The sequence below is a fragment of the Pelophylax lessonae genome (assembly GCF_965119305.1).
Source record: "Pelophylax lessonae genome assembly, chromosome: 1".
Lineage (NCBI taxonomy): Eukaryota > Metazoa > Chordata > Amphibia > Anura > Ranidae > Pelophylax > Pelophylax lessonae.
In genome coordinates, this window is record NC_138768.1 from 543,556,226 (window position 1) to 543,581,903 (window position 25,678).

Below are 25,678 nucleotides of genomic sequence, written 5' to 3' on the forward strand. Positions count from 1 at the left end.
ATTAGAGATTACCTGAAAATACGAATGACATACTAGATGATTTAAGTAAAAGATGAGACAAGAACCCTGCTGCCTGGCCTGAAATGAAAAAAAAAAAAAAATAGCTTTGTTAACTGACAAAAATTAAAAGTGAATGCCTATTAGACAATGTTTAAAATATAGAGCACAAATATGCATCTTCTTTTTAACGATGCATAACTAATTCAACTATCATTGCATTGTATTTGGGCCTGCGGTTTTATAAACAAAGCCATACTTGTTCCTGCTGCTTGAACTTACACTGAAATTGAATCGTAAATATTAGAGGAAAGGGAAAAAAAACGATCACTCTTTTACCGATCAGTCGGGTATTGGTTTCACCCTCTGACTTGCAGTAAGAGAATTAAACATGCATTGTGATTCGCTGGTGTGGATAACATGTCTACTTTTACTGACTTAAAGGGTAACTCCACTTTTGTGGGGAAAAAAATTGCAAATAAAGATAAAAATTATATACGCAGAATGTGTACAGAACGCCCCCCAGAAACATAATTTCCTGCTTGTGTGATTGGGTCACTGATCTTCCCAGAAGTCTGCACTAACATGCAAGTCAGATTTCAGGCATCCTCTGCAACAAAAATGTAGTTTTTTTGATATACACTCGATAGGAACAAGTCTAAAGAGATGCAGGCCCAGCAGCTTTCCTCACTAGTGCCCTGCAGCTGCACAGCTGATTGATAATTATGAAACCACTCCCATTAGACTCACTCTGTGCAGGGGCACAGAGGAACAAACAGTGATTTCTTCAGAAGGTAGGAATCTGCAACAAAGTTTAACATCCTTGCAATGTACATAAATCACCCAGAGGGGAATATTTATTTCCTCAACAAAAGTGGAGTTACACTTTTAACATATCATTAACTACCTTAGTGCTTTAACTGCTGAAATGTATACGTTATACAGGAATGGTTTAATACTGTTCTACATAGCTCAATAGCATAATAATTGTACTATATTCATCAAATGAAACAATCGTGATAATTGCTAAGCCAGTGGTAATGATAAAATGACTATTAGAATGCCAAAATGTCACAGAGGAAGTCCGTTCCCACTAGGGACAGACTGGCTGATGAAGACCGGTTAGTAGCAGCTGGGGCTGGGTGGTGGCATAGGCCACAGAGTACAACATAGAGCCACAAAGAAACAATAGATGCTAGGGAGGCAGATCCCTTGTTGACACCAGAGATAGGCTGTTGTGCACCTATTCACTCAATGAAGGTGAGAGCCCTTTAAAGGACAAAGGCACAAGGTCTAAGGAGCTGCCTGGTATTCATCAGAGCATCCTGCAAGGGGTGATGGGTTTTGCTGTTTACGGCTTCTAAGTTGCGGCCCTCAGACACACCTGAATAGACAACTACACAGGTAAAAGGTGGCAACTCACCAGACCAACTGGCCTTCCTATTCTCATAGAGAAGGCAAACAAGCGTAAACACTGTGGTCTTTACTGGATCGGCTGCAGCTGTTAGAAACACACCTCTCTCCAAAGAAAACAACGTCCCCTTTGCTCACGAGTCACTCACCAACCGGTTAAGGAAAACATAAAGAAAGGACCGCACTAGTGTGATATTGTAAAAAATTTCTCCACACTTTATTAAATAATCCCCAATCAAAATGCACTCACAAACGCAATCAAGTAGTAAGCCTTCTATTATATCATATAAGGAAGTCACAGGGATGCATCGGCAGGCGAAGAAGTCGGAAATGACGAAACGCATCAGGTCGTGAACCTCGCGGCGACCGGAAGTTCTCGGGTGACACATTCGGAGGTACTGGAGGCTAGGAACATCAGCGTGGAGAGGGTGAACCGGCCAACATCGCCTGCCGATGCATCCCTGTGACTTCCTTATATGATATAATAGAAGGCTTACTACTTGATTGCGTTTGTGAGTGCATTTTGATTGGGGATTATTTAATAAAGTGTGGAGAGATTTTTTACAATATCACACTAGTGCGGTCCTTTCTTTATGTTTTCCTTAACCGGTTGGTGAGTGACTCGTGAGCAAAGGGGACGTTGATTTCTTTGGAGAGAGGTGTGTTTCTAACAGCTGCAGCCGATCCAGTAAAGACCACAGTGTTTACGCTTGTTTGCCTTCTCTATGAGAATAGGAAGGCCAGTTGGTCTGGTGAGTTGCCACCTTTTACCTGTATCACAACGGTGGAGGATTGAATGTTGGGTGACCCCATAAATATTCACTGGTGACCCCAAATTGGTGAAAAAGACTGATACAATGATGGACATTTAATGAGAAATGACTAGTGCACCTTAGCAATTCCTTGCATGCTTTGATTGATACAAAATATCAGCGCTGCTATTGCTTTGTGTATGACTCCATTTATGGACTTTATATTTAGAGTGATTTTTTTACATGTTTGATCTTTGAAGTAGCTGCGATATTTCTCTGAACGAGACATACATATTTATTTATTTATTTATTTTGATTTGTGCGCAGAGGATATAGTATAATAGTACCGTCTGGTTTTATTTATATTATATATTTATTGTGAATATAGATAAATGTACATGCATTTTTGGACTATAAGGCAACACACACAGTTATCATGGAAATTCTTGAGGAGGTAAAATGAGTGGAGCTTTACTCTTTGGGTTATGTATTGCACTGATTGCATTGCAGGGATATATGTGTATAGTATCTTAATTAAAGTGAAGATTTAGGATTAAATCCTAATAAGTAAATAGGGCATAATTTCTGGAGGGCTCTAAGAAATTGGTGCATTAAATGAGTTATAAGATTAGGAAGTGTTAAAAAAATGGGAAGCAAAGACAGAAGAAGAGCAAAAGAGGAGAGAGGGCAGTAACATGGAAAGAGAGAAGTAAGGGTGAGTGGGGGAGGGACGATAAATTCTCCTCTTCCATGGGTCGCCCAGCTACCCATGGTATCCTACCCATAGAATATTAACAGGGACCACCTTTTAAATAATTTCTTGTGGCTGATAATTGTTCATTGTTTATTAGTCATAGTCCAATTTAAGCAAGAAATAACCTTGGAGGAGTTTAATACTGGCGACTTCCAAGAGTAAGCTATAGTTTGGTGGCAAAAAAGTAATTCTTTTGCTACTGAGTGTGGGACATTTGGGGGAGAAGGGGTTGCTTGTTCATTAAAGCTTCTACTGGGTTCTTATGTAAATTACTGCCCAGAATTCTATATATCAATGTATAAACACCTGTACATTTCTCCTTTACCTGTGAGCCTTGGGGCATGTTCATCACATAGGCAACATCATGTTTTCCTGCTCTCAGGTATGAAAACAAGGGGAGCATTGGGGTACAAACTTGACTGTTCTGGAGGAGGTAAGGTATCAGTTGAAAATAATTTTCTGTGAGTTTTCCAAGTCCAAAATTTGCTTTTGCATTTAAAAACTCCATATTTCGTCCAGTCCTCCTCCGGTAAGGATTTACAAAGTTTCTCTTCCCAACGGAGCATGTAATATGTTTGAAGATAGGATTTAGAGCAAGGGTCTTCAATCTATGGCCCTCCAGTTGTTCAGGAACTCCAATTCCCATCATGCCTAGTCATGTCTATGAATGTCAGAGTTTTACAATGCTTCATGGGATGTGTAGTTCCGCAACAGCTGGAGGGGCGTAGTTTGAGGATCCCTGATTTAGAGGAATGGCTGGAGGCCTGTATCAAATAAATAAGGCCTTGAAGGTGGGTGTGGGAGTGGCATTTGTTTTCAAAGGCTGTTAAGACAAGGTCAATAGTCTTTTGCAACGAGCAAGAAAAAAAATTCTTATTTTTATATTGATATAGCTCACAATTAGGAGACACGTGAGGCTCTTGGAAGTATTCAAAAGGTTTGACACCATAAAAAGGGAGTAGAGTAGTTTAGGAAGAAAGGTCATTTTAATAGCTTTGAGGCTTCCAAACAAGGATATTTGGCATTAACTTCCAAGTTGGCAATTGTGAAGTAAATTTACGGAGCATAAAGGGTGGAATATGTGGGTGTGTGGTGAACTCCAAGGTATGGCAGTCAAGTGGACCATCCAAAACAAAAAACTGTCCTCAATGCGATAAAGAAGAATGTGTAAGACAATTGGATCACTTGAAGCCCTGAAAAAAATCCACATTTAGAGAGGGTACAAGAAAGGCAGAGCAAGAAAATATAAGAGGGAGGTAATAGTAAAAAGTCCATTATCTGCAAAAAGTGTGATTTTGTTGTCCAAGCTTGATGTTTTAAGGAGAATTTGAAATGAGTAAATAACTTCACCACATTATGTCTTTGAATCTGCTAAATGTTTTACATGAGGTTTTCTCTGAAGATAACCTCTTTTATTATACATTTTTTATCATATGCTCAGTTTGAATTGCCTTGGTCTGTGAAAGATTCGTTTTAAAAGCTGTGCATCTAATCATACATTCAAGAGTGAGTAATTAAATCAATAGTAAAGTGAATACTGTAACTCCTGCTCTTTTCTTTTTTATTTTTAATTGCTGCTTTCAAAACCTGAGTGTATTGCCAGATCCGTTACACATATTCAGGGCTGGATCGGGCCAGCTGAAAATTCAACGTGAAAAAAGTTGCTTGATTTTCACTCTCATCAGAAATCTGTGTTGAACTGTAGGGAGAGTGTCATGTTACATTAGTAACGGTGTCCTCTCCAGGTAATGAGTTGACACCGGAAATTTTGTTCCATCTATGACAATTCCACATGGACTTTGCCAATTCCATTAAAACATGTCATAGCAATTTGAAAGATACGGTAGACCAAATCACCTTGACAAATAAAACATGAGTCCATGTATGAGGACCGCCAATGTCAATGTTATATATGTAAATGTATTTACAAAAATTTTCATTTGAGTAAATATGAGGTATAAAAAAATAAAATAATCCCTCTTAGAAAATAATCCCTCTTAAAAAATGTTCAGAATTAACCAGTCACATTCAAACTGATGTTAAAGAGTAGTCAGTACAGACCTGCCATCAATGAAAGTGACTCTGACTGAGCCCATATAAAGTTTGGCTAGTGAAGTAGGATTTTTCTGACGTATTACTGAGTTGCCTCCTACAGCAAAAGCCATGGTCTGCAGCAAATGCCATTTTCTGCAAAGATCTTACAAAGCATCAAAGGGATCTCATTGTTGGAAGGTATCAGTCAGGAGAAGAACAGATTTCCAAAGCGTTAGATATACCACAGGGCACAACGAAGATGGTCATTACCAAGTGGAGAAAACATGGACCGACATTACATCTCAAAAACCTGTCATTTTTACAGGGGTGTGTAATCTTTTTTTTTTTATATCCATTAAAAAACTTAAATTTGGACACATATACAAGACACTGCAGGCTGCACATGCCTTGCAACCCATCAGTGATTTGCCACTCTTCTTCCTATTCTGATTGATCTATTGGTGGAGTATTTAGGCAGTTCGTATTTGCCCTGTGTCATCTACTGCCAGATATTTGATGCTGTAATGGATCACTGATATCATCAGGCTTTAGATTTAGTGTGTCTAAACCATGGGTGTCCAACCTTTTGGCTTCTCTGGGCCACATTGAGTGTAGAGAAATTTTCTCGGGCCGCATATAAAATATATACTATTAGTTAAGGTATTTAAGTAATAAAACTCCGCCGCCCCCCCTTCCCATGCTGCCGCCCCCCCAAGCACTAATTTAACACATCTAGTGGATGATCCCCTCCGAGGATGCCTCTGTGGCTGTGCCCCCGACTCGACTTCCTTCCTCCTCAGCAAAAAAACAGCAAAAAAATTTTAAAAAATTGGCAGGGGACAGGGGGCCGCAGGTTGGACATGCCTGGTCTAAACAAAGGTGTCTATAATATTCTGATTTACCACTCTAAATGCATCTTCTTGTATGCTCCTGGCTATGACTTGTCTGGTCCTCTGGTAACTGTTGAAACATGAAAAAATAGGAGACAGCGGGATTTTTACGGTGTTGGCCTCCCCCTTCAGTAAGACTCAAAATAGGCAATTACGTCATAAAAAATATTGCTTTATTCAAATACAAACATAAAAATGTTTAAAAGAAATTTGGTCGTAGACTACATGACGTAAAATCAAATCCAAAAATGATATTACATATCATAATGGGTAACTCATGATAACACCACCTACAAACTAAATGAGGTCCCCACCCCCCCCCTCCCCTTCCGAATCTGCTGTCTATTACAGTAAAACCAGAATGTGAAGAGGATGGAAAAACTCCTCCCGATGCGTTTTCCCTTTTGGCTTCTTCAGGGTGTTTGTAACGAAGGTTCAAGTGGGTTTCTACAAAGACAAAAAGAAAAAAATACACTAATACAAAATACATTTCTGTATGATACACAGTGCACTTAACATTCACGATTATTGTAACTTACAAAATGCAATTGTAATCTCAGAGGGAGTTATAGGTACTCGCTTCAGTTCGGTCAGGTGGTCTCCCAATGATCAAGGTAGAGTGAATCTGCGCCTGGAGGGAGGGGAGGCCCGCCCAAAACAGGCATCTAACCAAGGCAGGAGACGAGGAGGAAACAAATCGCTCAGCCTTCCACAAGCAACCTAATTCAAATGGTGCTGTTCCTAATCTAATACTCCTGGTCATTCCACCCCCTGCCTGATAGTTGACTATAGCTATCTTTGGGCCTATTAGCACCAGCCAAGTCTGCTGCAGTGCATTAGTCGCACCTAAACACATATTGCTTCATCCATTGTTGTGCATTGTGTTAAGGCAACCCATTCATTTGAACGGGCTACCTAATGTACCACAACTGACCAGAAACCATGCATGCAGCATTATAGGCAGTGCACAACAAAGTGCATCTTTGTGTTTCTGTGCTGCAGTACAAGGGCCCTGGGAGGTACATTGTGCTGTCTTCCAGAATGAATACTTTCGCACTACACCAGCGCACATAAGGTGCGATATCTTTCATTATGGTAATGGTAACACACTTGCTACCAAAGCTGAAGGAGTAAACAGGCCCTAAGTGAGCCATTATTTGATGTTTTTGTTCTCTCATATTATGAAAAAAAAACAACAAGAAACCCTGTGATACTCAATGATGAGCAGAAACAACCAGAACACCCAGGTGGATAGGAACAGAGAGGGATTTTGGCAGGAAGATCTCACTGTTGCAGTATCAAACATATCCTGTAGAAGCCAGAGGCGGAATGCCCAGCAGTGTCCATCTACACTTACAATATCACTTTGGATCATGCTACTGGATAATGGAAAGAAGGAATAGTTAACTTTATCATATGTGTTCTGCTTCTATATTTTGTGCCTTGTGATGTGCTACCAGCAGCAAACCAGCATTACCTGATCTACATACTTTTAATTAAATCTTTAACTAGTTAAATCTTGTTGCTGTGAGAACTGAACATTACAGCCTTTTCCACAAACTGTGACTAATTAAATTATTTACCTAATATTTATGTTTGACTGTGGAGTAACCTTATCAGCATTTTTCATTTAAATTTATAAAGAAATTAGATCCAAGCATAGAGATGCGGTGATCAAATTTTTTCTGCCCTGCCCTAAAATGTTTCTAAGGTAACAGCGCTGAGTATGCAGGCAAATTGTGTTGCCTGCAAGTAATCAATGCTGGTCTTCAAAACAATCCCTGTGTTTGCTTAAAGTAGAACTTAACTGTATCTGAGCACCACAAACTGAAAACACTGTTTAACCACTTCTGGACCACTCACCGCATATATACTGTGGCAGGGCGGCCCAGCCGTGCAAAATAGCGTACATGTACATGATTTTGTGCAGGGGATTTCCGGGGGGCGCATGGGCGCTGCCAGGGCACTGCTCCTCCTGTGATTGGACACAGCGGGTGCTAATCAGTGGGTCTAGCGGCTGCTATGGCCGCTGCCACCCGCTGATCATTCGGTGGAGTGACAGAACGGTGGTTTGCCTATGTGAACAAGGCAGACCGCTGTTCTGTCACAGAGGAAGAGAGATATCTTGTGTTTTAGCTAAGCTTAAACACAGATCTCTCTTTTCCTCTAGTAAATCCAGTCCTCCCACAGTTAGAAAGCATTCCCTAGGAGCACACTTAACCCCTTGATTACCCCCTAGTTTTAACCCTTTCCCTGCCAGTGCCATTTATACAGTAACAGTGCATATTTGTAGCACTGGTCACGGTATTGGTGTCACTGGTCCCCCAAAAGTGTCACTTAGTGTCAGATTTGCCCGCCGCAATGTCGCAGTCCCGCTAAAAATCCCTGATCGCTGCCATTACTAGGAAAAACAATAAAACAAATAAAAAGTCCATAAATGTATCCCATAGTTTGTACACGCTATAAATTTTGCGTAAACCAATCAATATACGCTTACTAGGATGTTTTTTTACCAAAAATATGTAACAGACTACATATTGGCCTAAATTGATGAAAAAATTTGATTTTTTTAAGTTTCTTTATTGGGAATGTTTTATAGCAGAAAGTAAAAAAATATTGTTTTTTTTTTTTAAATGGTGGTTATTTTTTTGTTTATAGCGAAAAAAATAAAAACCACAGAGGTGATCAAATGCCACCAAAAGAAAGCTCTATTTGTGGGGAAAAAGGACATCAATTGTATTTGGGTACAGTGTCGCACATCCTCGCAATTGTCAGTTAAAACAACACAGTGCCGTATTGCAAAAAATGGCCTGGTCATTAATGGTCTAAACCCTTACAGAGCTGAAGTGGTTAATTCATTTTTGAAAGTCAGAACAAACTCGCCCATCCATCCATGTCTTCATGCTTTATTTTGCGAAAAAACTATTTTGAAAATCACCTCCTACAATTCTAGCTGTGACGATCTTGCGTAGGGGCAGATGATTCATACAGCAGTTACTACCTGGAATCCATCTGCCCTTAGTACAGGCAGAAGGGTGTGCTTAGCTGAGAAAGCCCCTCGTTTCCTCCTCCAGATGAAAGAAAAAAAAAATGCCCATGAAGACTCCTGGGATGTATGACATAATTTTAAATGTACTGTGAGCAGCCAGCAGGCGCAATTCCGTACCGGTGTTCTTCCGGGTTCAGCGGTGTGCACGTGTGCCCCCCCTGCTGACCCGTGCTGTGATTGGACACAGCAGGTTTGGCAGCTGATTGGCTGTATCTAATCGCACACAGAGATCTGTGTACTTGAATTTTAATAGATATGTTTAATAACAGAAATGAAAAAATATATCTATATTTTCTTTTTAAAATTGTCTTTTTTTTTTTTGTTTAAATAAAAAACCTTGTGGTGATCAAATTCCACCAAAAGAAAGCTGTATTTGTGTGATAAATATATGAAAATGTTATGGGCGTACAGTGTTGCCAGTTAAAGTAGCACAGTGCAGAATAGCAAAAATTGGCCTGGTCATGAAGGGGGGGGGGTAAAAGCTTCCGGTGGTCAATTGGTTGATTCCAACTTGTCCGGAAGTGAACAATATTTCTATATTTTGGACCTAATCCTAGGGGATTCACAAGGACACATAAATTAATTTGTAGGCTAACGCTGGTACCATAAGGTGCCCAAAATAATGTTATGGCTATGTCAGGATCACTTTAAATGATAACAATTGGAATTTTACACAGCCATATTCTTAGAAGCTTCTGAATATATTTACACAGTCTATTCATGCATAAAACCACTTGAAATCAATGCAGTTGGTTTATGATGGGAGATAAAAGCTGACTCAACGTTTAAGTGGCAAGGAGCCAAGTGTCAGTGAGTTTTGTTCAGGCTTGAAACTCCAAAATATGACAGCAAAAAAAAAGTAAATATATTTTTGCCATTCTTGTTTTGATTACTGAATTATAATTAACGAAAAGTTAAAGTAACAAGTACCTTTAATTTATGCCATTGGCAAAAATGCTTCTATAGCCCAATTACAGGTCTGGATTTTATAGCAAGCATTACTAAAGACACAATCCCCGTTTGGCCCTTTTCACACTGTTGCACTGAATTAAAGCATGCTCCTTGCATCAGTTTTAGTAAACCTCCCCCTATAACCCTGGATATCTGATTCAGGACATTAATGCTGCACCTTAAGCTAAACTCCCTTGCAAAGCAAGGGTGCCAACATAGCCATACATTATTTTTGTGCTTGATTGCATTTTATTTTTGATAGATGTTCTTTCTAGACACTAGTTATAGTATTTGGCAGATGTCACAGTGCATAAATATATGTAATGATTTATCACAGGCAAAGGTTTGATTAGTCAAGGACAGGTAATTTGTCTTTTTCAGAACAACCATCACATAATATGGTCTGTTAATTTATATTGGAGCCAACTCTCAGAGAGGTCTTCAGCAAGCAGTAGAATGTAGACTCGTTTTTATGGTTTTTACATGAACCCGTGCTTAACTTTACAGTGCTAAAACGAAAAGTCCTGCCTAAGAGAAGGCATCACACAATGCCTAATATCTTTATTAACCAGAGCACTCTCCTCGTTGTGCTTCTCTGACTCACTTTGATACTGGGACCTGACTTTCCTTGAATTCTTGGCTAAGCTCTACCAACCTCCAAACGTTGTCCAATGAGAGTGTCCCACCTGGCTAGAGAAGTCTTATCGGACAGTGGAATGGCAATTGGAAGGATATGGCCATATGACCCTTTACTTTACTATACAGTAGGACAGCCACTCGGCATGGGACCTGGAAGCCAGCAAGGATCACTGAAGTAGCGGTGGCTGCTACAGTGATTCTGCTTTTCCACAGGGATTGGCCAGGAAAGGAATAAGACCTGTGTCACTGGGCTTTTGTTGAATTCAGAGCTATGGGAATGCAAAAAACAACTGAAGAAAGTCACACGCACCTTCCGTGATTTCAAAATTCTCTCAGAATCATCTTAACCAGATGTCAAAAAGATGCTGCATTTGCCCGATGCTGCATTGTACTTCAGTGTGCTTCCCCCTTCTTTGAGACAACTCACTAGCACAGACAGTCCTATCTGGTTCAGTTAGTCTGGTTTCTACTATCACACTATCACTGTGATTGAAACTGGCATTTTTAAAATGATTAGACACAGGTTGTAAGCTCTAACGCGCAAGGCCCTCTGAATCCTTCTGTATTAAATTGTATTGTACTGTCTGCCCTCATGTTGTAAAGCGCTGCACAAACTGTTGCCACTATATAAATCCTGTATAATAATAATGATTTTATTGGTTGCTACTGGTTACCACTGAGCTTTTTTTTTCACCTTGTTTGTATTATTCACTGTTGAGTATATAAGGATTGACAGTGGCATGGATTGTACATATGATCTGACTTTTAACAGTTGCTATTGGTTATCACTATGTTAATATTCATTTTTATTGCTGGAGGATTGTTTAAGCAGATATTTTTTTTTTATATTATTAGGCCCCATTTACACAGGGCGTCAAAAAAAAAAAAAAAAAAAAAAAAAACAAGCTGCAGACCCACTTCTAACGCCAGGAAAAAGCAGCTGTAAAAACGTGCTTTTAGTAGCTTTTTCCATTGGCATTATTGCACGTTTGGCCACATTGGCTTTTAGCAGCATTTTTTCTGCCTCCATTCAAAATCAATGGTTGCCTAGGAGCCGTCTTTGATATGGCTTTCAGCCCATTGATTTGAATGGAAGTCACGTCACAAGTCGGATCAGGATGATCTGACCCGTGGTGCGACTTGCGTTCTCAGAATCTTAAGGGGGGAACTCCACGCCAAAATAGGTAAAAAAACGGCGTGGGGGTCCCCCCCATGTTCCAAACCAGGCCCTTCGCATCTGGTATGGATTTTGAGGGGAGCCCCACTCCAAACAAAATGGCATGCCCCCCCCCCCCCCCAAAATCCATACCAGACCTGAAGGGCCTGGTTTGGAACCTGGGGGGGGGGGGGCCCACGCCATATTTTTTCCCATTTTGGCGCGGAGTTCCCCCTCAAGATCCTTAGAGCGCAAGTCGAACCACAAATCAGATCATCCTGATCGGACTTGTGATGCGACTTCCATTCGAATCAATGGGCTCCTATAGGGAACCATTGATTTTCACAAAAAAAAAAAAAAAAGGTATAACGTGGCTTAACGCTGTATAAGCAATGTTATTCAGCCTTTAGCAGCGTCAGACGTTTTTACAGCTCTGACGCTAGTCCTCAGAACACACAGGCCCTGGGTTTTTTTTTTGCAGCTTAAAAATGCCTATGCCACTTGGAGCTCCTAAGAGCCTGTGTGTGCATGAGGCCATAGAATAACATAGAGGGGCGTTTTTAAGCTGCAAAAAAAAATGTCTGACACTCCTAAAAGCAGCTGCAAAAAAACCCTGTGTGCATGGGGCCTTATAGTGTATTAATTGGCTTTTACACTTATTTGTTGTGTATATAAAAATGTAATATTTATCAAATTTTATTTTTTTAAATGAATTTATTTGTTGTTGTGATCTCACTATGGTGTGTTTAGGCATTGATGCACTGTGCTTTTAATAATCCAGTTGTCTTATAGCATGGTGAATATGTTTGGTTAACAGCATGCGTTTTTTGTTTTTGAAAGCCTTTGTAGTGAGGAATCAGAAAACCTCATCAGTCGCATGAGTTTAACACCACATGGCAGGTGTCTTTTTTAATTAATGCAGGTAGGAGCAAATATATCATTGTAATGCCTGGCCTTCTATCTTTCAGAATATTGGAAAGAAAATGAGCTGTCAGGAATTCATTGCCAATCTCCAAGGGGTGAATGAAGGCGGCGATTTTCCCCGAGGGCTTCTCAAGGTCAGTTTTACTATACAGTCCTTTTCAGTTGTAGTACTGCATGACATAGATCATTGTGTCGTTTATTCCTGAACTATTGCACACGTACATAGTGTATAATGATTCTATATTAGGCGTTTATATAATATTCCATAATCCAGTCTCAATTATCTGTTTCAGTCTTGAAATATATTTGTATCAGATTGTTTAAACTAATACTGTAAGCCAGATAGTAGTCATAATGAGTAAGGTTAATGGCCATATGCACTAGAATGTTTAGCTCAGTGGAAATTTGAGCTATATTTTTATATGACACATAGTAAGGACTTTGGTATGGCTTAACTTCGTCATGAACAGCAAATCAAACATTTTTTGCTCAAATATGATTGTGTGGGAGAATATGGTTGGAAGGGGCTGTAGAATCTGGACTGTAGAGGGCAAAATGTGGCTTTGGGGGAAAGGGGTATAGTTGGATAGGATTAAAGCGGACCTCTGCTTAAGATCTAAAGCTTGGCTGTCGACAGAGATGTGCCTTTTGCATCTTTAATTAAAAGCAGCAGTACACATCTGCATACAGTATGTGATAATTCCTAGGTATTCTGTGTTCTTCTAGCATCATAGGACTCTGATTTAATAGCAATAACAGAAAAGCTGCCCAGTTATTGCTTTTACCTGCACTGCTATAGTGGCCAATTGGAATAGAATTTTGACCTAGGCAAGCCAGTGATGTGTATTTACTTTCATAACATGCTGATGGCCACCGTTACTGTGCAAAGCCTCACTACCTTGCTGGATTTGCTGTAAAGACAAAACTGGCTATGTGCTGATGCTGCGACGTAAAGACATGTGAGTATTCGTGCAGTGACATTGTTCATTTGAGCTTCTGAAGAATTATCTGCATTGTTAAGCTAAAATATATATTCCAACTATTATGTCATACATATTATTTTAAGAGGCAAAAGTGCCCCCCCCCTTTGGCTACCTGAGATATTGAGGGGGTGTAACTAAATAATCAAATCAAATTTTTAAATCCACTGTGAAAGAAACACCTCCATTTATTTCAAGACATGATATACAGTACCTATGGAGAGCAGTATGAGCTGCATCTATCTTATTAGAGGAACTCTGCAAAAAGGTTGAGTGGTAATTGTCACTAAATACACCAAGGAGCCATTGTCATTACTGTCATAGACTCCGCAGTGGAAAATCAGCTTGTCTTTCTCATGTCATCTATTTTACCTTATAAAAAAATAAATAAATGGCCAGTCACTGGATATAGCCGTATCTAATAAAGAAACCTTAATGTGTCACTAAACTCACATAATAAAAAACACTATCAAGAAGTGGTGTATTACATGCTGTTCATATTCCCTCTACTATGAGATTTGCTTTATGTATTCTGCAAAAATCCTGGTTGATCCTGTTGTTCTCTGTCTCCCCATTTTGGTCACATCCCCAATGCAGTTAGGGATTTTGCAGAGCAGAGAGGGCAGCTTCTGCACATGCTCAGTTTTCAGTGTATTTTCTACCCTGAGCATTTCCTCCCTATTACATCTGGGCAGCCCATGTGACTATAGAGTCATATGTGGGCATACAGTGGTAAATGACAGCCCACTCCCTACCCCCTCCTCCAAGTCCACTAACCAGCTAAACACAATGGGAGTGGGATATTACATCTTGATTAATGGAGTCTTCTCCTCCTTTTTATTCTAAGCCACAGCCTATGACTGGCAGAAATCCACCCACACCATGTTATTGTTAAAGTAAAGCTTTTATTTCAAATATATATTTGTATGATGATTTAAAACGTTTTATTGATAGTAATTATTTATTTTTACTTTGTATTCCAAAAGCTGTGTTTTTTATTAAACATGTGACCAGCAGCAGAGAATTAGAAGTTCCTCCTGCTTATGTTTCCTTGCAGACAGGCTGGGAAACAGCTGGGTCATGTAAGAGCTGTATATCAATTAGGAAAAGGTGCTTACATATTTTTTTTAATTAAAGTTAAAATTACAGTGCCATCATCCACATACAGAAAGAGAAGGGATAATGTCAATTAAGCAGTGTGTGTTTAGTATCACTTTTTACCCTATAAAGAATACCATACAGTTAGCAAAAGCAAGTGGAGAATATTGCTGGGGGTGGGGGTGCAATACTTGTAGAATATCAAATGCAGGACAGCACTTGAGTATTGGACAGTTGAGAGGCATGGAAATTTGATAAACCTGGATTACACAGAAAGATCTTTGAATAATAGAAAAGATCAGGCAAGTGTTTTACATCTAATAGCACTGCCACTTTTCCTTATAGTGGATCGGTATTTTTCCAGGTGTGGTACACTTTGGTGCGAACGAATTTCTCCAGCATTCTAAAATAGCGTTACTCTCATTCCGAGGGTTCAATTACAAAGCCATACATCCGCCTACTGCACTTGACACTATTATTTGCATAATTAATATTATGCTTGTTTAATGACAGCAATTGTATTATTTTATTGCCAAGAATTTGAAATAACTTCAAAGGACAATGCTGTTATGTATTTCTGGACAGTATATGCAGTAACAATGCAATGTGTAAACTGTATTGCTGGGATAACACTGACTGTGAATTCTAGCCGAAGTTTACAGGCAAACCTTGCTGATCAGCCCCTCCTTCAGCATAGCTCTTAGTAATTCCAACCTCCTATGTTCTCCCTCTCACTTCATCGTGCTGGAGATGCTATGCAAACACATCTAAGAGCTGCTGATGGGTAGGGAAGAGCTTCTCAGCTGCTAATGTAGGAGAACTGGGTACCTGATCCTTCTATTAAAACAATATTAAGCCCAAAACCTAATAAATTGCAGTTTACCAGTCCTTAGATGTTTTGGCTGCATTTATTTATTTTTGCAGGCTAAGGACATTTTAGCAAGTACACCAAATACCTGTTGGTTTTTCCATAAATGCAGTGTTTTTATCCCTTTTTGTCAGCTTAAAAGAATGCCTCATTTTTTTGTGTAAACTACTAATCCCACCAATCCACTATGTAAAGGAAGTCAACAAAGGCAGACATGTTTGAAGTCCAGCCTGTGTGACAACCATGGCTCCTTTTTTAATATAGTGAAGAGAAAAGCATGGTATTCACAGGAATATCAGTTAAAAAAAAAAACAAAAAAAAAGCCTAATGTGCAAACTACTCCATACAACTAAAACCTGATAAACTGCAACATATTACATTTTGCAGAAGGGTTTGTAGTGCCTGTAGGGGGAATCACATGGAAACAGAGCGCCATTGTGTCAGTAAGTGCAATGGGGACAAGAGGAAGCAGGGCTGAAGAGAGGGGTATAGGTGAAGCAATGTGCAGTTCCCAGAAAAAGGAATTCAGGTTTTGTAGAAAGATCAGAAGTCTGCCTCTGTTAAAGTTGACCTTTTAGTAACTCTACAAGTCTGCATGAATAAATTCTTGACAAGTGACAATATATAGCTCCAGTACAATTTTTCAGAAAAGCTCTACCTTTTTATTATTAAAAACTAGTCCTTGAGCTTTAGTCCAATGGCTTTTCCTAGAATGAAATGATGCCATCAGTCTACTGTGTTCAAGGGGAAAAAATCTTTTCAGTGCCCACTCCCCAGTGATCAGACTGCAACATTGTAACCTCGTTTCAAGTATCAGGAAGGCTGCAGCAAGAGCTGATCTGTGTCTGACATGTTTAAATACGGCCAAGAACTGTACAGACACCCCTGATCCAGCATTTCAGCGAAACTAGATGCTCACTGTGCATGATGCCCTAAACTTAGATGGCACTCTCTTTCTGGGGAGATGAGCAGAAGGAGCATTGCCAAAGGAAATCCTTTGATGTGTGTGATGGATAATAAATACCTGTAATTAATACACTTCCAATTTAATTAGCATGCATGAAAATTAAATATTATGTTAGATCCACTTTTTGAGTAGGATGTATGTAAGATTCACAGAATGATAAAAATAATAAGAAATGTGTGTACACTTCCCTGCTGATCCCTGTGCACTGACCCCAGTATTTCGCCAGTTATAGAAGAGTTAAAGCCAAACTCTGGGCAACTATAAAATTGTTCCTTGCATTGGGAATGTGCTTGCACTGCAAAGGGTTGGGTGCTTATTTTGGTCTAAGGGAACAAAAAAACATTTACTAAGCCAATCCACTACTGCTCCCCACAGCTAGATCGGTCCCCACAGTTTCTTCTCCCCCATGCTCCACCTGTCTAGGATTCTTGATTCCTTCAAGACCAAAGCAAGGCCCAAAGCCCTGCACTGGAAGTGAAAATGCCAAGGGACAGTCCACTTTGGGGGGCGCAATCTGCCAGGGGGACAGCAAATCAGGTAACTAAAACAGTTTAGCTTCTCCCCTAGACAAAGCAAGCTATAAACCTTTGCAGCGTGGGAGCAGCCCCACTTCAAAGAATAATTTAACATTTTTCTGGAGTAATATTTTATTATTATAATACAGGATTTATATAGCGCCAATAGTTTGCACAACACTTTACAATATGAAGGGAGGCAATACAGCAACTATACAATTCACAATGAGAGGGTTAGGAGGGCCCTGCACCTGGAAGCGTACAATCTAATAGGGAGGGGCTGGTGGAAAAAAAGGTAATAACTGTGAGGGATGAACTGATGGGCGAAAAAGATGATTTGTTTTTTAGCTGAAGGCAGGATAGGCTAAGAGTTTTCAGGGATCGCCTAAATGTGAACATAGTAGGAGATAGCCAGACAGATTGCGGTAGGGAGTTCCAGAGGATTGGAGAGGCTTTTGAGAAGTCCTGGAGACGAGCATGGGAGGAGGAAACAAGGGAACTAGAGAGCAGGAGATCTTGGGATATTTGGGGACAAGATTGGTGATGTAGCTTGGTGCAGAGTTGTAAATGGCTTGTTGTTACCACTTGCTGACCAGCCACTGCACCTTTACTGCGGCAGGTCGGCTCTATTGAGCGAAACAACTTACCTGTACCTCGTTTCATGAAATAGCCAGTGGGGGCGCGCACCACAGGAGAGTCAATCAAGTCAATGTTACTTTATGATTTCATACAAAAATGTTAGAATTACAAGAAGTAATCCCTAAGGAGGCACCAGGTGCCAGGTAGATAAACCCTCAATACCATCGCCATCTTCTGGACCTGGGACAGGGATGACCCTATGGACGCCGTTAACCACAACTTTTGCCCATTTCCCAGTGTCTCCCCCCCCCTCCCCCTTGGGGAGACCTGGGATACATCTTTCGGCTTTGTATGTTATTGTTAATGTTTTGATTTTTATTCATTGGGCAATGGGAAACTATTAGAGGGATTGGTGGACACTGAATAGTTGGTAAGGTGAATGAGTCTGGCAGTAGCGTTCATAATAGCCTGAAGAGAGCATAGCCTGCGAAGAGATAGGCCAAAAAAGAGGAACCTACAATAGTCTAGGCGAGAGATAACGAGAGAGTGAATAAGTTAGGCTTTAAAGCCTGTCTCCAGCCACATGTTTGGTTTTGGATAAAGAGGGGAAGGGTAGAAATGTATTTTTTGCCTCCCTGTCCTTGTGGATACAGACATCACTAGAACATGGAGGCGCACATACAGTAGCAATAAAAATAATGTCACAACTGCTAACCTTTACTCTTCTAAAACATTTTATGTTGTAGTCTTTGTTTCTTTTGGAAATATTTCTCATCAGTTTACCCTGAAATAGGGGCACAGACAGCAATAAAAACCTGAGAAAGGCTCCAAACCTTCCTTGCTGTATCCCAAATTGAAATTTTAATGTCAATGGTAGAAGGAAGCCCTCTTACAGTCATACATTAGAGCAGAGGAGGGGGGCTTTGAGAGGCAGCACAGTGTGAAAGCTAAACTCCATGTAAAAAGTTAAATATATGAGATGTTTTAACTGCAAGTTTTTGGAGTCCAGTCTTCAGATTTCCATCGCTCTGCACCATTCAACATTGTGGTGTCTAGCAGAGTAGAGAACCTGATCTTTCTCTGCTGAACTCTCACTTTCCCTCTACAGATCTCCTTCTTACCCCCACCATATAATTTATGTTGAAAAAGAGAATCCTTAAACTGATGTGTGCTCATTCCTACTATCGGGATGCATATGTCAGTATGCTCATTCCTACTGTTGGTATACTTTTTGCACTGCAGCAAACCTGATTAACTCCTTTTGCTGCTTTTCCTTCCCTCATCTGAGCTCTTCTGTAAAGCCTGTACAGTAGACTGCATACCAACTCAGTTTAAGACACGTACTTACACAGCTTGCATTAAAAGAAAATACTGTATTTCTGTATCTTTTTTTTTTTTTTTTCTGTATTCTTTTTCATTTTTCTTTTCTGTTTTTCTTTTCTGTTTCTCTTCTGCTTTATTAATAAGGAAATACAGATTACGAAAAAAAAAAAATGTCTAAATCATGCTTTAAATTTTTGATTTTCGAGAAGTAGATTTTCTAGCTCTTAGGCATGTAGCGATGACTGAATCGGATAGGACCCAGCCTCTCAGGACCTAAGCTTGAATAGCTCGGCTGAGAAGCAGGATGGCAAACTAGCTCATGAGATTGAAGATCCAGATGATGTAGAGGAAAGAAGACGTTTGCAAAAAAATTAGGCATGCTTGGAGTCAGAGGGGTTATACTGACTGGGCTGACTTTGCAGCTTTGTTTTGCTGATACAGATCTCTTGAAGGCAGCAGCCTAGCCCAATGTACATTAATTACATTATCCTGTGTGCCTTTATTTACAAGTGAGAAAAAAAGATTTTATAGTAAGTCAAAAATCCTGTTTTAATGATTCATTATACAAGGTTTCAAACCAGGGTTCTGTGAAACTCTGGGGTTCCTCCAGAGGTTACAAGGCGTTATTTAAGCAATGAAGAGTTTCTTGCTTCCAGTAACCACTGATATCAATTAGCTTCTTTAGCTGTGCGCAAGGGGGCAGTTCAAAAATGTAAGAGTGTCCTTTTCTTGATGGCCACTAATGTATGGGACCACTACCCCAACTACCAATAAAAGAAGGCACTTTTCCACTGACTACCAATATAAAAGGCACAAGGGAGTTGGTGTTTCTTTTCTGGCCAATATTATTTTTTGTCTCATTCCATGACTCTTACAGATACCATTTTACAAACTACATACTACAAACTATATTCTTTATGTTTTATTATATTGACAAATTACTGACCACCCAAATGTGCCATGAACTAGAGATTAATAACTTAGCCCGGTGACATGAAAATGATTTTATCTTGGTGGGAGAAAAAGTGCCCATTAATGGTGTCAGTAGAAGATGCCCCATTGCTGGTATCAGTGGAAGGAATAATGCTCCATCACTGATGTCAGTGGAAGAAATAATGCTCCATTGCGGGTGTCAGTGGGATGAATACTACCCCACTGACATTATCAGTGAAAGGAATAGTGTCCCATCATTGTTGTCAATGGAAGAAAAGTGCACAATCATTTACATCAGTGGGAGAAATAGTGCCTAACCTTTGATGACAATGAAAGGAATCATGTCCCATCATTGGTGTCAATAGAAGGAATAATGCTGTATTGTTGGTGTCAGTGGAAGTATTACTGCCTCACTGTTGGTGTCAGTGAAAGGAATGGTGCTTCATCGTTGGTGTCCGTGAGGGGAAGAGTGCCTCATATCAGTGGGAGGAACAGTGTCCCAAGGGCCGCATTTGGCCCACGGGCTGCAGTTTTGGGATCACTGCTTTATATTTGAAAGAAAACCTACATTAGGGATTATAGAGTTGAATTAACTTGTGTATTTTATATCTGCCTGGAGTTCAGCTTGCAACCATTTTATACATGCACAGGAAGAAGGGAAGGGAGTGCATAGCGCACATCACACATAATGTGCATGGGAGACGAGGGAGAGAAATGAGGGGAGGTGTAGAGTTTTCTGTGGTGTCAATATAGGAATACTAAGTGGGGACTGACCTATGCAGGATGGGTAATATTTTTTGTTTTTATATGAAATCCAACAACTACACTTCCTTCAAGATTTAAATGCCTCCTTCTCTAGAGAAATACCCATCTTAGTTCATCTATTTATTCTTCATAAAGTAGGGTAGAATCCCTTTATATCAGGGATGTCAAATTCATCACGGGCCCCCTCAACATTATGGTTTCCCTCAAAGGGCCGGTTGTATCTGTAAGACTATGTGCTTTAAAACACATCCCCTTTTAAGGGGGTAATTCCCTGGAGATCTAAGACAAGAGGTTTGACATGGAAGTCTTATAAGGACAAGAATCCAGAGAACTGAAGGGGGTTAAACTACTTTTGAATTTTGATAGCAATCTTCAGGTTACATAACTGTTGTATTCTTGAAAAGCTTATGTAGTACAGGTTATAAATTGTTTTAATATTAAGGTGCTTATATTTAGAGGGAGATTTGAAAATCCTTAGCCAAGGTCACAATGGAATGAGCAGACCTTCAGTAATTCTGTCAGAGCTAATGCTGCAGGAGCTGTGCAGTGTTAACTCATCAAGTGTCTGTATTGTTCCTTGCTAGATTCAGCAAGCGCCAGTGAGCTTGCAAAAAGGGGAAATTAAAAACAAATTGTGTCAGGCAGGAAATTAAGGATTCCAGAATATTTTCAATATACTGTATATTGCCTAAACTATGTGACTGTCAGATATAGCAAGCTATAAGATTGTATCGGTATACCTTGCTGGTCCAGCTGTAAGCATTTAGGAACTGGCATTAGTGATGTTCCATCCCTAAACCTGCTGTGCTTTTTATTTGATCTCCCAGTTGAGCATCACATTGGTGATCTGGTGCAGCTGTACATGGTAGCCAATCAGTTTCTAACTTCAGCTTGTTCAATTAAGCTCTGACGAAAAACTTGGAAGCTGATTGGTTTCTATGCAGAGCTGCACCAGATTATACACTCTTCAGTTTTAGTAAATTAACCCCATTGCAATGAATGTTCATGACACTTTTCAGTTAACATCTTCTTTCGTTTTTTTATATCTATATGATATCTGGAGCATGACAAACAACTTTTACATTAAAATGTTATTTGGAAGATTTCAGATACTCCCTTCTATTTCTACATCCGAGAACATTCTGAATGTCCATTGACCTTATTACTAAGCTACAATATACAGTTCTTGGTCATACATACAATGGGGAAAATAATTATTTCATCCCCTGCAGAATTTGTAAGTTTGCCCACTTACAAAGAAATGAAGGGTCTATTATTCTTATCATCGATGTATTTTAAATGGTAGCATATCAACCAAAAATCCAGAAAAAACACATAAAACAAATGCTATAAATTTAGTTGCAGTTCAGTGAGTAAAATAAGTATTTGATCCCCAAGCAAAACATGACTTAGGACCTGGTGGAGAAACCCTTGTTGGCAAGCACAGAGGTAAGGCGTTTCTTGTAGTTAGTGACCAGTTTTACACTCATCTCAGAAGGGATTTTGGTCCACTCTTCTTTACAGATCTTAAGGTTTCTTGGCTGTCTCTTGGAAACTCAAAGTTTCTGCTCCTTCCATAAGTTTTCTATAGGATTAAGGTCTGGAGACTGACTAGTTGACTCCATGACCCTAAAGGAGAAATGTACAGCCAAATCTCATTTGGCTGTACATCTTCTATGGATCACAGGAGTGCGTTTCGTTCTGCACTCCTGGGACCTGTTTTCACCAGAGAGCGGTCTGAAGTCCGCTCTCTGCTGACGTCACAAATGTCAGTCCAGGCATCGCGTCATTGGGATCCACCAGGTGCCTGGACTGGCACCTGGCTCAGCCTCTCAGCAAGCTGCTGAGAGCCTGAGCCGGCTGCTCCCCACCCCTCCACAGCTCAGGGCTCCAATGAGCGAGGAGAGGGCAGAGCAGAAAAGCTACTGACTGACAGGCAGCAGCTCTCTGCTCAGGGAGCTGTCAGAACTGAGCGATCGGCGGTTTTTCGATCGCTCGGTTCTCAGTGTAGAGACGCTGAGGGACGGATGCTGTATCCACTTAGGTAACTTATACCTGGGGAAAATCACTGAATCCCATACTTCTCTTTTAATGTGCTTCCACTTTAGCCACTCCTTTGTTGCCTTGGCGGTATGTTTTGTGTCCTTGTCATGCTGGAAGACCCATCCACAACCCATCTTCAGTGTTTTGGCTGGGGTTCTCATCTAAGATTTTAAAATACATGGCCCCGTCCATTGCTCATTGGCCCCTCAGTGTGTCAAAGTCAGCCTGTATCTGTAGCAGAAAAACAGCCCAAAAAGCATCATGTTTCCACCTTCGTGCTTGACTGGAGGGATGCATGTAGTTAGCATTTTTCTTCCTCCAAAATAATTGAAAATAAATATTATATGTATATGCACATATATAATACAGTGTGTGTGTGTATATATAATATATATATATATATATATTTTTTCCCAACTTTGTATTAAGCTGTTAGCTTAAAGTTCCACCTTCTTTCTGTAGGCAGATATGTCTTCAGATTCTTCTTCATCCTGTAAAAAGGATATCTGTAAATACGGTACTTTCTGATGACTACCTCATGTGGTTGAAGAGACAGACCTTTTGGTTATGGCTTTGCTGTAATACCTGTAACACAGGATAGCATAATAGCACAACGTACAAAATGATAATTTGAATACTTGTATATAAAAAGAACAGTTTGTAAGGAAATTATTTATAGTGGGTTTTACACAAAATATATTTGCCGGTATTACATGCTTTAGAGGCATAATTTGACCATACAGAGATGGCTAAATCATGTCTACAGAAACACTTTAACTATCATTTTGTGAATGTTTTTGCAAGCTTGTTTTGTATGCACTACGAAACTGAGATTTATGTTGGCTGGTTTATAGTCCATGTCATTAAGAATGTACTTTATACTCTTGGCTTGTTGTATTTCTTCTCATGCTGAAATGTATATCTCTCAGCTCTAACAAGCTATAAATTGCATGTTACAAAAGCTGATCTATGAAATACAAGTCCAGCTTAAAAACAAAACAGACTGGCACATCCTAATTGGTTGAGTATGGCATATGTGACAAAAGTTGACATGCAATGTTTAACCGCAATTTGGCACTGCGTGATTTTAACTAGTAATTGCGCAGTGATGCAACTCTGTACTCAAACTAAATTTATGTCCTTTTTTCCCACAAATAGAGCTTTCTTTTGATTGTATTTGATCACCTCTGCGTTTTTTATTTTTTGTGATATAAACGAAAAAAGACCAAAAATTTTGAGAAAAACTAACATTTTCTACTTTTTCTTATAAAAAATATCCAATAAACAAATTTTTTGTCATACATTTAGGCCAAAATGTATTTAGCTACATGTGTTTGATAAAAAAATCTCAATAAGCGTATATTTATTGGTTTGCGCAAAAGTTATAGCGTCTACAAACTATGGTGTATATACTAGAATTTACGCAGCTTTTACTTTCTGACTGCCTACCTCATTTCTTGAAGTGCTAAAATGGCAGGGCAAGATTAGGGTGATGCTTTCCCAATTTCTCAATGGCGCTGTATATATCTGGCAAAACCGAAGCCAATAAATGCTCGTAGGTTCCGATATCTTAGGCCATAGAGATGATTGGAGCCATTCTGGTCTCCAATCAGCTCTATGGTCAGCTGATGGAATCCCCAACTGCAGTCTTGGGTTACCTGGTGGGACAGGGGAGCCCAAAAAAACGTGGAGTGCGGAGGGAGGGGGAGTCCCACTGCTTGTAAAAGCAGTCTAGCAGCTAATTAGCCGCTAGGATTGCTTTTACATGAAAGCCGACCGATGACTGTAATAAATTATACCAAGATGATGCCTAAATCTTTTTTTCATGCAGCCTGTGCACTGAGCAAAAAAAGAGAACCTAACAGATTCCTCCATTCACATCAATCGATGTGAATGAATACATTTCTGCCAGAAAGTGTGTGGTTCGCCCACCATTAGACCTCCCAGCATCCACCCACTTCTAATGATGGGCATACATGGCAAGTTCTTTTTTTTGAACATAGCAGATTCCTCAGATTCCTCCATTTGCATTTATATATATATATATATATATATATATATATATAGATGAAGAAATCTCTGCCAAGAAAAGTGTTAAAAAATATATGGTAAAGCATAGGGGAGATCTGCCCTCTGTGTCCACCCCATATATGCTCTTTTTTTTAACTGCGATGGTGAAATCACCTCCTACAGCGCTGCAATCATTGATTTATTCATTAATCATTACACTGTTGCTGTCAGAATAAACAAATCAGTGCTGCAGCTGATGGGCTTACCTGCAAAGCCAACAATGGTTTACAATAAAACACAGTAACATTGAAACATTACAATATAATAGTATACAGCGGAGGGACAAAAAAAAGCAGGTGTCATGTCTATATACACGTTTTCTACAGTGTTCTTTGGGTAGGGGTACCAGGGAGGTGACTAAAAAGTGCCTAATAATTGTCCACGTAAAAATGGTACCCCTTTCCGAAAAAGGGTGATACCAAGTCCCAAACAATCTTGCCTCTGCTCCCTATGTAGTCTGGGCAGTTAGGGGGCTCCACATTGCTATATTTTCCCTCATAAATCCGGAAAACTACATGTATAGCCTGTTTCCCTGTCACAGAGCTTATACATCTTGACCCCATATCTGGCATGCTTGCTGGGGAGAAACTGTTTGAAAACAAGGCGGCCAGAAAATGTAATCAGGGACTCATCAATGCAGACAGCATGTTGGGGCGTATACAAGACTGCAAACTTTTGGTTGAAGTTATTTACGAGGGGCCGAATTTTGTGCAGCCGGTCGTATCCAGGATCACCCCGAGGATGACAGAGTTCATTGTCATTAAAATGCATGAACCACAAGATTTGCTCGTATCTAGTCCTGGCCATGGCAGCAGAGAACACGGACATATGATGAATTGGGTCAGTGGACCAATATGACTGCAGTAAATGTGCAAAGGGGTTGAGACGGCGCTACCTAAAGTGATCAAGTGCTGATTAAAGTGCAATAGTGTGCAAAAAACCCCTGATGAAGAGGGGTGACACCGGCTGATTTTAAAT

The 25,678-nt window shown here is 39.9% G+C and overlaps 1 protein-coding gene across 5 annotated transcripts in view; it reads left to right on the plus strand.

The window, feature by feature from the left end:
• Nucleotides 1–25,678, plus strand: part of PSD3 (pleckstrin and Sec7 domain containing 3) — a gene marked incomplete at its 5' end in the record, with an annotated part of 867,292 nt that overhangs the window by 458,616 nt on the left and 382,998 nt on the right. For 4 of the 5 annotated variants that reach the window (XM_082247749.1, XM_082247750.1, XM_082247751.1 and 1 more), the window contains one exon: nt 12,603–12,693. In XM_082247749.1, coding sequence (XP_082103875.1) covers nt 12,603–12,693 — 91 coding nt within the window. The remainder of the gene's footprint in view (nt 1–12,602; nt 12,694–25,678) is intronic. The other variant, XM_082247748.1, reaches the window with a different exon arrangement.